Raw genomic sequence first — 17705 nt, forward strand, 5'->3', positions numbered from 1 at the left:
AATGCAGATACATGGTGAAACAACGCTCTGGTGCGCGGTTTTCGGTTGGAAATCACCTAGGGGTATGACCATGCGGTGCATTTGACCATTTGGTGCGGTACATGCGGTGCGGTCGTTGCACGGTGGCGCTGGCAGCAGTCCAAATACGCAGAGGTGTGTTGGTGCATGTCAGAGTACGGTGCAGCGTGTAAGTATGCAGATGTTGTCAGACGTGCTAATGGTGACTGTGTGTTGAAAATGGTTCAAAGAACACATATTGCTGACGTTATGCGGGGTAGAATAATAGGGCGACTGGGGGCTGGTCAAATACAGCAGGTACCGCAAAATGTGATCTCAAGATTATGGCAACGATTCCAGGAGACAGGAAACGTGTCCAGGCGCTACAGTACGGGACGTCCACAGTGTACAACACCACAAGAAGACCATATCTCACCATCAGTGCCCGCAGACGGCTACGGAGAACAGCAGGTAGCCTTGCTCGGGACCTTGCCACAGCCACTGGAACAGTTATCTCCCGACACACAGTCTACAGACGACTGAACAGACATGGTTTATTCGCCCGGAGACCTGCAAGGTGCATTCCACTGACCTCTGTTCACAGGAGAGCCCGTAAAGCCTGGTGTCAAGAACACAGTATATGGTCAATGGAACAGTTGTCCCAGGTTATGTTCACGGACGAGTCCAGGTATAGCCCGAACAGTGATTCTCGCCGGGTTATCATCTGGCGTGAACCAGGAACCAGATACCAACCCCATAATTTCCTTGAAAGGGATCTGTATGGAGGTAGTGGTTTGATGGTGTGGGGTGGGATTATGATTGGTTCTCGTACACCCCTGCATGTCTTTGACAGAGGAACTGTAACAGGTCAGGTGTATCGGGACGTCATTTTGCATCAGTATGTTCGCCTTTTCAGGGGTGCAGCGGGTCCCACCTTCCTCCTGATGGATGATAACACACGGCCCCACCGAGCTGCCATCGTGTAGGAGTACCGTAAAACAGAAGATATCAAGCAAATGGAGTGGCCTGCCTGTTGTTTAGACCTAAACCCCATCGAGCATGTCTGGGATGCTCTTGGTCGACGTATCGCTGCACATCTTCAAACCCCTAGGACACTTCAGGAACTCCGACAGGCACTGGTACAAGAATGGGAGGCTATACCCCAGCAGCTGCTCGACCACCTGATCCAGAGTATGCCAACCCGTTCTGCGGCCTGTGTACGTGTGCATGGTGATCATATCTCATATTGATTTCGGGGTACATGCGCAGGAAACAGTGGCGTTGTGTAACACACGTATTTCTCAACTTATTACCAATACCGTGGACACCGTGGATACCATGGATATCACCAATATCGTGGTACCGATATGTTTCGTTTGTTCGTATGTTGTGTTCACTATGTGCCTATGCTATTAGCGCCAGTTTTGTGTAGTGCCACGTTGTGTAGTATCACAATCTGCAATTATCCTTAATTTTTGAGCATGAGTGTATATTAAAGTTAAAAACAGAACGGAAACGAAATGTTAATCCTATTTAAAACTGTTCTTTAATTCCACCTGGTCAGTGGCGTATTTACGATTTTGTTTCGGGAGGGGCTTTGCTAACTTTCGGGGGGGGGGGGGCTTTGCCTGGAAATGTGAAAATTCTGCAAGATATTTCATTTACTTTACTATACTAAGTAAGATTTCGTGGGGGGCTTAAGCCCGGAAGCCACCCCCCTAAATACGCTACTGCACCTGGTATAATGGCATTATGGTATGTTCTTAGAATTATAACAAGACAACAGCACATTGCCCAAATTTTGGACACTAACTACTAGTAAACATATAAAAGAACCTCAAAAGGGTAAAGGCAAGTTTATTAAAAAGTGCTTGAGTTTCGGAGAGAGACAGCTCTCAGGCCCTCACGCTGGATACGTCCCTGATTCAGTGCACTGCAGTTATTTGTTATAAAACATTATTATTAGATGCGTAATATGTAAAATTATATAATAAGTTTTACTTTTAATAGGTCTTTTTTTAACACATCCATATTATCCAGCGTTCTGCCTGCCTGTTTATGTCGGATAAGCGAAACTCTTCTGTATTTCCAAAGCTAGCATATACATGAACTAGAATTGTATCGTTCTAGAACAGACAATAGTCTGAAATGTTTATATTAAAAGGCTGGAATAAAAAAAAGCATAAGTACTGTTTTGGAAACGTGAGAACAAATTAAAAACAATTCAATATATTTCCAAGGTACCAGATTATCATCTTATTATGTCGATGTGTATTCTTTTTTAAACATAGTTTTAAAAGTTATACCATTCGCAATATTCCTAAGGAAATCGAAAGAAAAACTCCTTGTGCCTCTTATGGCAAAGCGGCTTAAGTGCATGGTCCGAAACCGATTCCCACGTTAAGGTATAGATAAAGTTCCCGTACTTCAAAAATGCAAATCCGGGAGGCTACTAAATTACGAGAATCTTTGAAATGCTTAAAACTGAAAGAAGTTTTGAATACTAATTTACTTTCCTCCATTAGATAGAGTTGTTCAAGTATTACGTTATCACATTTTTATTCATTTCACTAGATCTTCCAAGGACGCCAATTTCCCTGTAAATTGGGGGGGGGGGGGCATTAAAATGCAGAAGATATATATATGAGGATTTTAAGACAAATTACACTCAAATAATGCCAAATATTGTATATTCATAAATACAAAGGAGGCCTACATGAGCTTTGAGCGGGCCCGGCCCCCCAGGTTCGGCGCCCTTGCCTTCTTCCTAGTTAAGCAAACGTAAGCAGATGATTTACTCCCTCCCCCTGGTAAGCAAAAATATTTTTGTTTCTCCTCAAGATCTGTTGTGTTTCGTGAAATAACAGCAGGAATTTCCTGATTACTTAACCATCTAAATGAATGTTTTCACTTAGAGCCATCCCGTCGATTCGCGTTGTCTAGGACTAAAATAAATTAAGGGTAAATAATGAAGATGAGACTTCCATATCAAACATGAAGAGACATGTGGATCGGAGATCTTTCTTTGTTCCAACTTTAATTTTTTCAAATCCATGGTGGGAAATTATATTATGAGTACAATTTTCGAAATTAATAGTATACAATCGTAAAAATATCTTACAAAACGATGGTTTATTGCAAAATACTTTGACTCAAAGAATAAATTACAAGTAATAAACTTGTTACTTTTCCTGAAGAGTCTAAGTCGTGAATGAGACGGAAGCTGTCGAGCGTAGTGCTTGGAACGATTGCCTCACTTGTTCTACCTTCCCGTGGCGCAGCCTTGATTCGACCTGATCCTAAACGGATTATTCAGAAGTCGAAGTCGGAAGATGTTTCCCATTTTTCCAAAACACTCTTGGTCGATTACAATCTGCCTCACTCGTGAAGGGACTATCCCATGCCGTAAGCGTCGGTGGGCCACCGATAGGCAACTAGTGACATGTCCCCAAAAATGGGCGGCCCCGCAGCCCAAAATTGGTCCCACTTCCGTTTTGAAAATTATATCACCACCGGCAGAGAAGCGACGGAACGCCAACGAACCACAAAATTATTCCCCTAAAATACGTTAAATCGCCTATATACGTAATTTCTTTGCATCAGGATGAGTCTAAAAACATTTTTAAAAAAATAAAACGAAAGTGCCCTGAGCTGGGCGTGAACCATCAACCTTAGGGTTACTAATTGCGTGTTCTTCCGAATTCGTCACGGAGGCGATTATGAAGACACAGCTTGTAGAGTGATAAATCGTTGAAGTCTTTTTAATATTTCTAATCAGAGTGCTTCTTTAACCGTGTATATTTGAAGACAACTGTTCGGAATCAAATCAAATGCACTCGTCATGTAATTTTATAACAAAATGGCAAGCGTCTTTTTACTTTTTTCATAGTTCTCCCATATTCACTTGCTAGTGATCGGCGACAGTTGCCAACTAAATTCATACAATTATACGCACCCACCTCAAGATTTTTCACTTCATGATGAAAAGGCAGGAGTTACTCTTGACCCCCGGAGCTCAAGTATTGTCCTTATAATAACAATTCGTCAGGAAGAAATAATATATAATAATAACCGCATGCACATGACTGGCGATAGTTCATGTTGGTCCCTTTACGATTCTCCGTGACAAATCAAACGAGCGCGGACCAAAATGAAGTCCTCGTTCTTACGTTGTGGTAACTTCAATACCCCCGATTCTAGATATCTGCTTCGACTCGACGAATCCCTGCCACTAGTGGCACGCTAGCGGCAATCCTTCGACGTGTCGCTATATCGACGATCGCCATTTATCGGCAAGTGGGCCACTAGGAGTTGGCGACGTTTACGGCATGGGGAAGCTAATAAACAAACAAAAATAAATAAATAAATAAATAAATAAATCTAAAGCCTTATAAAAAAGTTTTCCGAAAAGTTACATCTAGCAAAATCATTTGTTGGTATTCCAGAACTGAATTCACCTTTATTCATAATTTACTTCTATCGTGGTTTTGATATGAGAATGATATGTCTGAAACTGTAACACAGGTCATTAATACTTTTTTTTCTTTACTCAGATTTAGCAGTTTTACTTAACAGTCAGTCAATTTGGATCTGTGATATCAGAGTTTTAGAGATTTCCTTATTTTTTTCATTTCTAAAAAAGTTTGCAACTAACACCATTAACGTATCTCTTTCGATATTTCCATATGTAATGGCTTGGTCACTCCCAGTATATTTCAAACAATAAAATATTTACGGTGTCTTACTCCATTTATCCGAACTACATTTATATTCAACAACTCTGTGCATTTTCCCTTAAATCTGCAAACTTTCTACTAGGTTAAAACTGAGTATTTTCTATTTTCTTCCTTTCTTGCTAAAACGAAAGTGTTCTTTAGACAACCTGGAATGATGACTCTATACTACATTATGTTGCATATGGCATTTTATGTAGCATATCATTTGACAGTTGGACACTTTCTTTTTATATTGAAAGCAACAGGGATTAAGTTCTTCTGCACTTATATGAGAAGTAAACACATTCTTTTTAATTCGTGGAATTGTGCCAATGCACTAGGTCCAGAGAGTTTTTAATTTAAGCTAATTAATAATAATAATAATAATAATAATAATAATAATAATAATAATAATAATAATAATAATAATAATAATAATAATAATAATAATAGTTATTATTATTATTATTTTATTATTGACTTAGGTTTTCCTGAATATTAAGCAATATTTCACAAAAAGCTGGTATTTTTAAACAAATGTGTTCGATATCAAGTTTTCATAAAAGTAGTCACTCTCTCCTATAAATAATTTCAGAGGGGCCGCGGTGGCTCACAGCTCGCACCAAGTGAATTTTGTGGTGGAGAAACACCATGTGCATGGGTTTTCTCGGGGTTCTCCCGTTTCCCCCACATTTTTCATTCCACCATTGCATTCATTTCTCATCATCACCGTGTCCTTTAGCCTAGCCGGTATAACCGTGGGTCGTAAAACTTAAAGATTTGATTTCAAATAATTCCAACCCAAACAGTTGCAGGAAATATGTCATTTCGAATAAAACAAACTACTCTATAAAATTCTGAGTATTATTATTTTTTATATATACAATTCTATCGCACCTTATTTCTAAATCGAAGGGTAAGAAGACTAAATTCACTCTCTTATTATTATAAATTCATTTCAATTGAAGCAGTTAAAATAGTTGGGAAAAATTAGAAAGCCATACCCTATATTCCAGTGTGCCACAACCGGATAACGTGGCACACTGGCGTGTCCAGCAAAATGAACAGTGTGACGCAAACTTTTACCTATTATTTACAAGAATATTTGTCGAGTTTATTTTATTTATTATTATGAACGATTCTTCCACGGATCAGCTCTCTGTATACAGTTAAACAAACAAGTATCACATTGAGGGAATGAGTGTAATTATTTACTTTAATAGTAATAGAAATGTATATTTTCTTGTATTTTCTACCGGGAATACCTGCATCCGGTCTAGAAAGCTGGGACTAACAACAAAGGAACCCGATGTGCTAAACACACACTACCTACGCACTTCAATACACCAATGAAGGTGCAGACTATTCATGAATTAAAGTCTCTCACCCAATGTATTCTCCTAACATGTCTCCCAGCGATTACAACATTTTTTGGTATCTCAATCACTTCCTAGTAGAATAGCTTTACCTAGAGACCACTGATTAACCTGGTATTGGATGTTTCACTTTCTTACCTTTGGAGTTGACAGTCATCGGTTGGACAATCTCACACGCAAATATCTAATATTAACATCGTTTCTTCTATAATTTCGTAATATTGTATTATTTATTAGGTTGGTTAGGCTTGTTTCAACACTTTTCTCTTTCCTTCTTCTCTTTTCTCTTCTCTTCCAACGTTTCAACCTTAACGTTGGATAAAAATACACTAGCTCTCACCGGGAATCAAATCCAGAACCAATGGACTTGAACCATTTGGCAACAACAAGGCACATTTAAATAGAAGTTTCGATTTTGTTAGGAAAATTGTGATTAGGTGTAACATTTAAAAATATATTTAAGAATGGGTACGGATGAAACACACTGAATTTTCTCGCTCGAATTTCTTAAACTGACTCGTGTTAGGCTGCAGCTATTACTGAAACATTTATTTGGGAAATGCGAATAAAATAATGTGTTTTTGGAAAATTTTGTTCGAAGCAACTTATGTCCAAAAGTAAAGTACCCATTGGTCATATTTCTGTTAGAAATAACTTATGCCATATATTAGAATTATTAAGGAAATAATTGTATGTGAACTATGAGCAAAAGCGTCTGAGTACTTTCTGAGAAATCGTCAAAAAAGTCATCCCCAAGAATAAAACATGCCTTGTGTATCTTTTCAAGACAAACGAGTTATGCTATTTATGAAATACGAACAAAATTGCCAGAGTCATTCTTGACAAAATCGTAGGGTAAAAATTGCCCCGAAAAGTAATATACCACATCTAGCTTTTTAGGATGATGGAATTATACCATATCGTTAGGTTATTTATGTGACATTCATTTATGAAATATGAACAAAATTGCGTCACGCGTTAATGGGAAAATCGTCGGAGAAGAGTAAACTACCTCTTCTGAATGTTTACAGGACGAACGAGTTGTGTCATATTGTTAGGTTATTAATGACACAATTATTTATGAAATGTGATTGAGAAAATTGCTCGAAAAAACGCATCCCATACAGTAAATTACACCTTACGTATTTTTTTTCGGAGCAATGATTCAAACTATGTTTGCAAAAAAAAAAAAAAAAAAAAAAAAAAAAAAAAAAAAAAAATCATCCTTCAGTAAACTACCCTTATTTTTAGGTGTCGGAGAATATAGAATTCGAAACGATAAAGTGTTATAAAAACTTCATGTCTAGACTTAGGTCCAGATACGTCGAACAGTATGGCCTCTATTTGAATGCATGTAAAAGCGTGACGAACCAAAAAACGAACAGATGGAGAGACATCAAAATCACTTTTTCGATATGTGGGGGCGTGAAACTTGAATTCATTGAAATCTCGAATTCGATTTTTATCACTATTACTACAATTTCTTCTTTCGTCGCTTGAACGTGAAAAAGAATAGGAATACGACACGTAAGGTAATAATTTGTAATTCCCAAAATTTAATGAGTTACGTATAATGTGTTGCCATGTTAGAAAAAAAGCTTATGCCTGTTTGTTATATCATTTTAATATCAGTTTTTCACGCTACTATATAATGTAGAAATATGGTATGATTATCGCTCATATTCATTCTATATTTGGAAATATTCGTGTTCCGCATACATAGATCTGTATAATTTAGTTACGTTCAACGAAAGCATTCTTGAACTTGTGGATATGAAAAAAAAAGAGAGAGAAAGTCAATACTCTAAAAAGCAAAAAACAAGCACACACACACACATAAACGATCATTTAACATCAGGTCGATTTAACAAGGGGTAAGACTGGAAAGACTTCAAGGTCGCATATGTTCTTCCTAACACACAAACCCGAAGTGAGTTGTCTGCTGTTCAAGAACGGGAAGTAACATACAAGACTATAAACTGAAAACAATAACTGTTTCCAATAGTACACGTATTCTAATACTAAATAAATACGTCGATTAAAGGATACTACCAATAAATTATTTCCTTATTATATTGTTTCGGTTCTTATTAACATCAAAATTATACACTTCCTATAATGTTTTGTAAAAAAAAAAAAAAAAAAAAAAGGATGGGATGGGATTCGATGTGGTGTCAAAATAATAAAAAAAACTACGACTCCGCCACTCTATCCACCTAGCCACGGAGGCTACGTTAAGTTGGCTTTTTTTTTTAAAGAAATAATCTTCATAACCATGGTCCGTATCGCTTCGAACCTTAAGATAAGAGTTTTTCTGTTTAATTTTATATTTTCGTACGACATCTTAGTTACAGAAGCTAATTTATATTTGGCAGGCAATCTACACACTAGGTTTTAACCAATAAATGCAACATTTTATTCCACTATCCAGTTCCTTGGTCCAACTTCTCGACTCCCCTACTGAATTCCCTCCGCAATTGTGATCTGCTACTGAAAAAATCCCTAGAAATCATCGTTGCCAGTATACACAAAACCGAGCATAATTTTGTTTTTTGCTTATATTTTTATTATTTATTATATTTTTTGGAAATATCTCCTTAGATGGATTGCTTTCTATTATCTCCACATACTAATAACTGAATTTTACCCATAAACGTAAGGAAAATGGAATAAATGCGAAAAATCTTGAGTTACAGTATACGCGCAATTTTTTTTTTTTTTTTTTGCGCATGGGAGTACAAGGACGGGATGGTCATTATTTCAAAATCTTTGAAAAAATGTCTGCAAGATTCTCTCTCTGGAATTCCTGTTATCTTTCTTATCGCTCTTTTTTGCCACTTAAATATTGTTTGTGCCCCGGAAGAATTACCCCATAATAGTATGCCATACGACAGATGAGAGTGAAAGAAAGCATAATATGCAGTGATTAATAGATTTTTACTTACAGATATTTTTAATTTACGTAACACATATACTGCCCTTGATAATTTTTCACAAAGTTGCATAGTATGCACATTCCAGTTTAATTTCGTATCTAAGTATATCCCTAATAGATTAACTGAGGAGCATTCTTTTGTATCAGTTGTGGAGCTGCTGAGATGAAAATATAACTTCTCTGTTTTATTATGATTCAAATGTAATTTATTGTGGAACAGCCAAACAGTAGATTTATCTATTGCTTTATTATTTTTCGTGTGTATTGCGTTGATATTATTATCTTTCGTTATAAATGTAGTGTCATCGCCATACATAACAGTGGTTTCTAATACGTAGTCAGGTAAATCGTTAATATATACCAGAAATAGAAAAGGTCCAATGACACTTCCCTGTGGCACTCCTGTTAATATTTCAAGTACGTTTGACTGTTTATTTTGTACACACACAACTTGTTTTCTACTTTCTAGATAAGACCTGATCAATAAGAGCTCAGTTCCTCTGATCCCATAATACTGTAATTTCTGAATCAATATTTCATGTGAAACAGTATCAAAAGCCTTACTTAAATCTAATAATGTTGCGCAAGCGAATGAACTGTTTTCAAAGGCATCAATTATCTCAGATACAACTTTTTCAACTGCTTTAATTGTGGACATACCTTTCCGAAACCCATATTGTGCACAGTTAATGAGATTGTTATTTTCAAAGTACAGAGTTAGTTGTTCTTTCATGCAATGTTCAATAATTTTTGATACAATTGGTACGAGAGATATTGGTCTATAGTTGCTGGGACAGTTTTTGTCCCCTTTTTTGTATGGGAATAGTAACCGCAATCTTAAGACAATCTGGGAACACTCCTTCTACTAGTATCCAATTAAGTGTGTAAGGGGTTCCACTATTACGTCTATAATGTTTTTAATTGTAATTATTCAGCTCCAACCCCATCCACCGGCACGTCTTCGTGCTATCAGCTCGGAAAGGCGTCAAGGACTGTGTCTGTAAATTTCCAATCGCCTAGAAAACAAAACATATTTTTATTGGCACTTTTGCTGTTTCCATTTAACACTTCCTCGTATATAGAACAACGTACAGGGTGGTTCGGAAGTGAGCGTACCCCTAATTGGTGTTTGCTGATGGCTCCACCACCTCCCTTTGCCTAGCCTCCAAGAAGTCCCGATCTGAGGACACCAGACAATGCTCTCTGGGGTTTCATAAAGCAACAAGTAAGAGACACTCGATATCACACAACACAGGAATTACGAGCAACTGTGGAACACGCCTTCACCCTCGTGACTCCGGAGTATCTCCGCAAAATATCTGCGAGAACTCGGCGCAGAATTCATCTGTGTTACGACGTGGGTGGTGATCATACCGATGTTTATGATTCTTAAGACCCTTAAGACTTCAACGTAACTGTGTACAGACATTCTACCATAACTAACACTATACTGTTGAAACTAAAGGAGGGGGTACGCCCACTTCTGGACCACCCTGTATATTACCTCTGATTTAAGTGGCCACTTTTATCGCTGTCGCTAATATTATCATTGCTTGACTCGCACTGATTTTGGGGATCTTTCGTGACTTTTGACATTAGAATTACTTATTTGGAGCAAAGTTTCGTACAATTTCATTCATTCTTCTTTTTTCTCCTTCAAATTAGAGATGTAGGCACCTAAGGAGTTCAGTAACATGTCCATCATGTCTTCCATGACTTGTTACTGGCTGAAGTTACGAGTGATGCTCTCGGAAGTGTTTAAAAGTCCTTGTTGCGCGCTTCTTGGACCTCTTCGGGCATTTGTTCCATTGCTAACACAACACTGTCTACAATATTCCTCCGTAAATGAGTATTTTATGTAAGCTCTGTAGTGCGAAGGTTATATGTAGTATTCACTACCAAGTATGTATGAAGAACCCCCTGCATACGTCGCTGGTAGTGAGAAAAGTAACAGTTTTATTAGCGTTGCATTTATACCTATCGATACCATAGCTGTAAATATCAAAAAGGTCGTGAAGCGTACTTCTATAGCGTAGGAAAGTAAATGGGGTAGATGTGTAAATTTACTTTTATGTACATGCGCAAGGTGCGAAAACCGGCGTTGTGAGTCATGTATATAACCTATCCCACTCTAACTGAACCTAACCTGTGTGGGTTAATGCAAGGGTGTGCCCGCCTAGGTACAAAATAACACACAAATGACAGTTTTGGTGTAGATACTTCTGGACCGTTAGTGCGAAGTAAAGGCTCATAAATGTATTAATTGCAAGTTATTGCAAATTAAATTTATTACAATTGAAACATCGATATATATACTTCAAATAATGAAGTCGTTATGGTTACCAACACGCGTTAATAACAATGCTCTTTGTCCATCAAATACAACAAACACTATTATAATCTCACTGTCATTAGAATGTATTCGAAATGTGTTGTTTTTATCAAATTAGAATTTGCATAAAATAATTAAATTTGATGTTTTTTAAAAAATAATCAAATTAGAAGTTGCATAAAATTTTCAAACGAAATATGAAGATTACCTACCCATATTATGATTTTTGACAGAAAATCAAAGCAAATTCAATAAACATGTACTCAGCAGGTGGTAGAACTTACCATAGACGCCCAATTCACGATTACCCAAAGATAAACATTGGTTTGAGTATTTCCATCTGCGCGGAACAAGTTATTGGTTTGCGTAGCAGGCTATATTTTCCCTACACCGTGCTAGGGAGTTTGAAAGCTCACTTTTCACTCAGTTACAATTTATTTAGCATGAAATATTTTTTTTTTACGCCAGATCGTAAAAACTGACCACGGTGCGACGTACGAAAGCTGAAAAGCATTATCAAAAGACAGCTTGCTTTTCTCACTCTATCACTCTTCTAAACACTCAATGTTCGACTGCACCTTCCTTCATTTTCGTATCCTGAAACGCAATCGTAATTGATAAACACAATGAAAAATTTCATGATTGAATATTTAACGATTTAATCTTTGGTGCTGGAGAGACCCGGATTGAGTCTCTGGGGGATGTTACGTTTTTCAGATCTCACTTCAAACTGTAAGTTGACATCTCCGTTTCGATGCTGAAAAGGAATGTTAAACTTCAAACAAACAAGCTTTTTTGCATCAATTCATCTAAACGGATCTATTTAATCTGATATCGCAGTGTCAATATGTTCCTTGATTTGTACTTAGGGTGGCCAGAAGGCAATGATGAAAAAAACGGATACATTGACTTAGAAAGCCGGACTTTATGAATATGTAAACCTTTTCCCCACATATGACAATTCAGTTCATTAATTGCACTTAAGTATCTTTGGCTCAAGCAAGGAAAGCTACATTTACAAATAGCAACACTTACATGTTAAAATTGTTGCCTCATTGATATTTCTCTGATCCTTGAGCGGCTTTCAATAGACGCTTGTTCTGCAAGAATTCTTTAAATATGTCACTGCATGTTCCATTCTCACTTTTTCCTTCAAAGTTGAAACGAACTTAAAGTTCGAACTTAACTGTGGAAATATTAAGTCGGTTGGTTCTTTGTCCAACCGACTTAATGGCAATTCATTAATGAAAATACCCGTTCGAAGTAAGCATTACTACTCTGTAACCAATTTCGCTTGGTGTTTTCGCACGTTCGAAAAGTTTTAAATACCTTTCTTCAACAGTTTTTGTACAGTTCTTGAACATACCTGAGGCTGCTACTTCTTGAACACTTTGAATTCTTCGTAATGTTCATCCATATCAATGGATTTAATATTACAGGCCTCAACAGAATCAACAAAATCTTCAAAAGAACGGTCGGAATTTGCAAGCGAAAGCAACGAGAGTCTCTTATGTAAACTTTTTTTTCACTGAAATCATCCGCTTATATATATATATATATATATATATATATATATATATAATCAAGAAAATAATTGATACGGCCTGGCCAGGGTTGCCAATTTGATGGTTGTCCTACCAAATTTTGGAATTCGAAACTTTTGTTACTTTACAACTGGGGCAATTTAAATGAAATCGACCAATTTCCAGGTCAAAGGTTGCTGACAATTTTTTTTATTTTTTTACCTTAATTTTACCACATTCATGGAGTCGTAAATGGGTATTTATTTATTTATTTTTTTTAATTTTATTTTTTATTTTTATTTATTTATTTTTTGCAGCGCAGGTTTGTTTCTAGCGGCCATTTTGTATAGGCACGTGTGCGTATTTTGCACTTTTTAGAGGATTCCGTTAAACGCTGGAACTTTTTAGGTTTTAAAGATAATGAGTTCAGACCAAAACCATGTGAAATATAATGGAATGGACAACATTCTGTGTTCTGTGGACATTGAGATGTACTTTAGAAGTCTAAAAAGAAGCTCTGAACATTGAGGTTGGAAACCTAGAAATGGCTATTTTGGAATGTACATTTTGAAATGAAATAAATTAGACTCACCTTCAATTTTTTGTCTACATAGAGACTAGATAATAGACAACGTCCCAAACAAGTTTCAGATTTGAAAACCATATATTTGATTTTTTGGAAACTTTTAAACATTGCGAATTTTCGAAAATCATGTATTTTCACCATCAAATATCTCAGGAAGGACGCAAGTAAAAAAATCCCAAATTTGCACAAAATAGACTATGGTTGTGCAGTAACACGTGGGTAAAATTGTATCACTGAGACTTCAGTAGTTTCTGAGTTATAAGTTGTTGCAATGATGTGAAATTCGAAATTTTAACAGCTGAACAGATACTCAAGTTTTGTGTTGATAGTATCTCAGACATACAATTTATCTATGTTTCAGCAGAAGTGAAGTCAAACAGCAAGAAATTCGAGATTTGCTACTTGTAAAAGAATTATCAGTACCAGATCATATCATAGATTTGTACCTCTGACGCAAACAAATCAGATGTTATGAGTTATCACAACCAGATGAACTTATTGATTGAGTGCTTCAGCACTTCGAGAACACGGCATGTTGTCATTTGCGCCTAATGATACCGTAGTCTGTATTTACGACGAGAAATGGCGGATTGGGAGAATTGAAGACATCAGTCAGGACGATCTTTTTGTTCATTTGTTCCATCCCCATGGCCCAAGAACCTCTTTTAAACTAGCTACGAATGACAAGGTGTGGGTGCCAATCACTAAGGTTCTCCGGGAACTCACACCCACAGAGTTCACAATTCCTACAGGTCGTAGTTTCAATATCAGTGCCAAACCCTGTACACAAATTAGTCAATTGTTTACCTCACTGATGTCTGAACAGCAGCGCTATTGGCAGAAAAGAAATAACAGACGCGTTTCTTTCTTTTTCTTTTTTTTTTCTTTTTTTTTGTGTGTGTGTGTGTGTGTGTACAAGATATGATTCATAAATTGTGCATAATTTACCAATTTAATATTACTGTCGTGTGATTTTGACTTTTGCTACAAAGTTTATATCCACGCCTCATGGCGCTTCATGATGTTAAGTCCCAGTAAAGAAAAAACTTATAACTCAAAAACTAATCAAGTCTCAGTGATGCAATTTTACCCACTTGTCACCGCAAAACTATCGTGTATTTTGTGCAAATTTCAGATTTTTTCATTTGCGTCCTTCCTGAGTTATTTGGTGGTGAAAATAGATGATTTTCGAAAATTCGCAATGTTTAAAAATTTCAAACAATCGAGTATATGGTTCTCAAGTCTGAAACCTGTTTGGGACGTTGTCTATTATCTAGTCTCTATGTAGACAAAAAATTGAAGGTGAGTCTCATTTATTTTGTTTCAAAATGTACATTCCAAAACAGACATTTTTAGGTTTCCATCATCAATGTTCAAAGCTTTTTTCCCCTAACGTTCTAAAGTACGTCTCAATGTTCACAGAACACAGAATGTTGTCCATTCCATTATCTTCCATATGGTTTTGGTTTGAACTCATTATCTTTAAAACTTGTCCGTTGCCGAGCAATGGTCACAGACTGTGAAGTATGCGACACTGCTGAAGTTAGATATAAATGGCAGATACTTTTTATTTTAATAGAAAAGTTTTTTTTTTTTTTTAAATCAAATCAATATGTTCCACAGGTTTGTATGCCTAAACACTCGTGGCATACTCGATTGATGAACACTCCCAGGGTTTAATGCTAGCTCCATGTGATTGTACTCTTAATGGCATGCAGAAAATGATAACCATTTTCACTTTGTACTTTTTTCTCTTTTGGTTTCACATGAACAGCATTCGTAACAGGTGACCTTTTGTTATTTCTATCTTTTTTATCTCTGTAACAATTATTAATTTACACATTTTGCTTTTATATGTATATATATATATACCGTAAATACGCGCGTAATTTTCGCCCTCGCATAATTTTCGCATCCTAATTTTGGAGGGCATTTTCTGTATATTTTATTTTCCTCGCGTAATTTGCGCACGCGAGGATTTGACAGTGATTTGTAAGATAAGAAACCACACGACTTCTTAATCAATTCTTTAATGTTATTTTTCTACAAATTTAGAATTAGTTGTTTGTTGTCAATTCTTGCTACAAAGAAAATGTGTACTGGTATTTTCGTGTTATTTTGACTGAGGAAAAATTAGATGATGTTCACTGATGTGACTAATTTTTTCCCCGCATAATTTACGCACCCTTGTTTCAAAACAACTTTTTTCCTCTAAAAAAGTGCGAAAATTACGCGAGTAAATACGGTATATATATATATATATATATATATATATATATATATATATATATATATATATATATATACGCGCGTATATATAAGCATTTAAAAACATGCAAAGACCCATTTGAATAACATGGGGAATTTCTTCGTCCTCCTTTAGACGACCTAAAAAATAAAAATATTTATTTTTGGTCATTTTCCTGTCGGTTAGTCCTAGAAAGCTTCAAACATGCCAAATTTCAACTTTCCACTGGTACGGGTACTTTATAACGAAAAAAATTAGTACGCACACGAAATCAGAAACATTTGAACATTAAAGTTCATCTAACAAAAGAAAAAGAATAAATCAGTTAATTAAATTTACAAGATGAGTTTATAACACAATTTTAAACCGTCATGCAATTAAATCCTTGACATGTATATTATTTTTATACATTTCAATAAAACACAATTAAAAGTGCAAAGGTTATTATTAAATTTAATGACAAATTGCATGCATTAAACATAATCTATAAAATTATACAAAGAAGTGATAATATATTTAACACCAAACATTAAAAAATGACATATTGCAATAATGTTGTATTAAGGACGTTTTTTTACCATTAGTTGATTAATATATGCTTCGTATTGGATTGTTCCAGTTTCAGGATCAATTGCGGAAGCCATCATTTCGTCCACTTCTTCCTGTGTGAAAGGTTCCCCTTCTTCCATCATTTCTTTTGTTAGAAAATCCTTTGTCAGATATCCTTTCTTTTCCGGGTCGAGTGTTTGAAATGCTTGGAGGAGTTTTTCTGCAGGCGCTGATTGAAATCTGTAAAGACCTACACGTTAGCAATGCAACGCACTCGGATCGCCTGATTGCGAATGAATGGTTAAATTGTTAGGCCAATTTTCCTACAAAAATTATAAAAGGTCGACGGTGGGAAACAACTGTGTAACAATAACCAAACCAATGTAAATTTCGAAAAAATCTACAAGGAGTGGGTAAATATGCCGAAACAAATTAGGAAAACCTCTTACTTTGCGCATTATTTACTGGAAGCCTAATCGTAAAATTTACATAGGTGCATTACTGTCCTTAATTGCAGTGTACCATTTTAAAATTAGTACAATGAACTATATTCAGTACATTTGTAATTAATCAAGTCACCAATTACACAATTGTAAAATTACACTTATTGTGTTTAATTTAGTCGTCTTGATATAAATGCATAGTTACAAATTTGGCCGTTTGTTAAGCAAAACTCATAGAACAGACGATCTGTGAAAAAAATTGTCGCTACTTATTTAAACTTTCAAAATAATAATAATAATAACAATAATAATAATAATAATAATAATAATAATAATAATAATAATAATAATAATAATAATAATAATAATAATAATAATTGAAAGTATTCACAGAATAGTGCTGCACAAAATGGTTACCAATAAAATTTATTTGGTTAATAAGGATATCAAGAGTAGGTAACACACACAAAAACCAACAACAGACTTGTCACTAGTAGCTGAAATAGTAGAACATATACCCATTACGAGGAAGACACAGGGAGGCCACGCTACCTATTTTGCCACTTTATTTTAATGTTGTTGTATACATCTGGTGCTCATTAAATAAAACAATTTTAAAGAACAGTATTTATTTTTTTGTTCTAAATTTTTATAGTTTGTAGATATGGGAAAAATTGTGGGTAGAACCAACGTTAGCAAGTAAGCTAATTTTACAATTGGTCAGCACTAAACCAACAGTTTGTGCTGCATGGATGATTTTTCGTTTTTCATAAACAAATTTAAAGTTTACATGTAAAAGTCTTTCATAATATCAAATTCACATAAGGCATTGGAACAAATATATTGAACAAATTAAAAATAACATTCATTTAAGAAACTTAATATTTTTAATCTTAATGTTGAAAGAATAATATTTATTTATTAATTTACTAGTAAGTCTAACTAACTAACTAACTCTTATGGCTTATGAAACCCGGAAGTTCAATGCCGCGTTCACAAAA

The 17705-nt window shown here is 35.6% G+C and overlaps 1 protein-coding gene across 2 annotated transcripts in view; it reads right to left on the bottom strand.

Moving 5' to 3' along the window:
- The window catches only part of LOC145660575 (dynein regulatory complex protein 8), a 77261-nt gene that overhangs the window by 2776 nt on the left and 56780 nt on the right, over positions 1-17705 (bottom strand). Inside the window, exon 4 of one of the 2 annotated variants that reach the window (XM_081725808.1) lies at positions 16291-16501. In XM_081725808.1, coding sequence (XP_081581934.1) covers positions 16291-16501 — 211 coding nt within the window. Of the gene's footprint in view, positions 1-16138; positions 16502-17705 lie in introns of those variants that run through there. The other variant, XM_081725807.1, reaches the window with a different exon arrangement.

This window comes from Thermobia domestica, chromosome 9, assembly GCF_964235325.1.
Source record: "Thermobia domestica chromosome 9, izTheDome1.hap1.1, whole genome shotgun sequence".
Taxonomy (NCBI): domain Eukaryota; kingdom Metazoa; phylum Arthropoda; class Insecta; order Zygentoma; family Lepismatidae; genus Thermobia; species Thermobia domestica.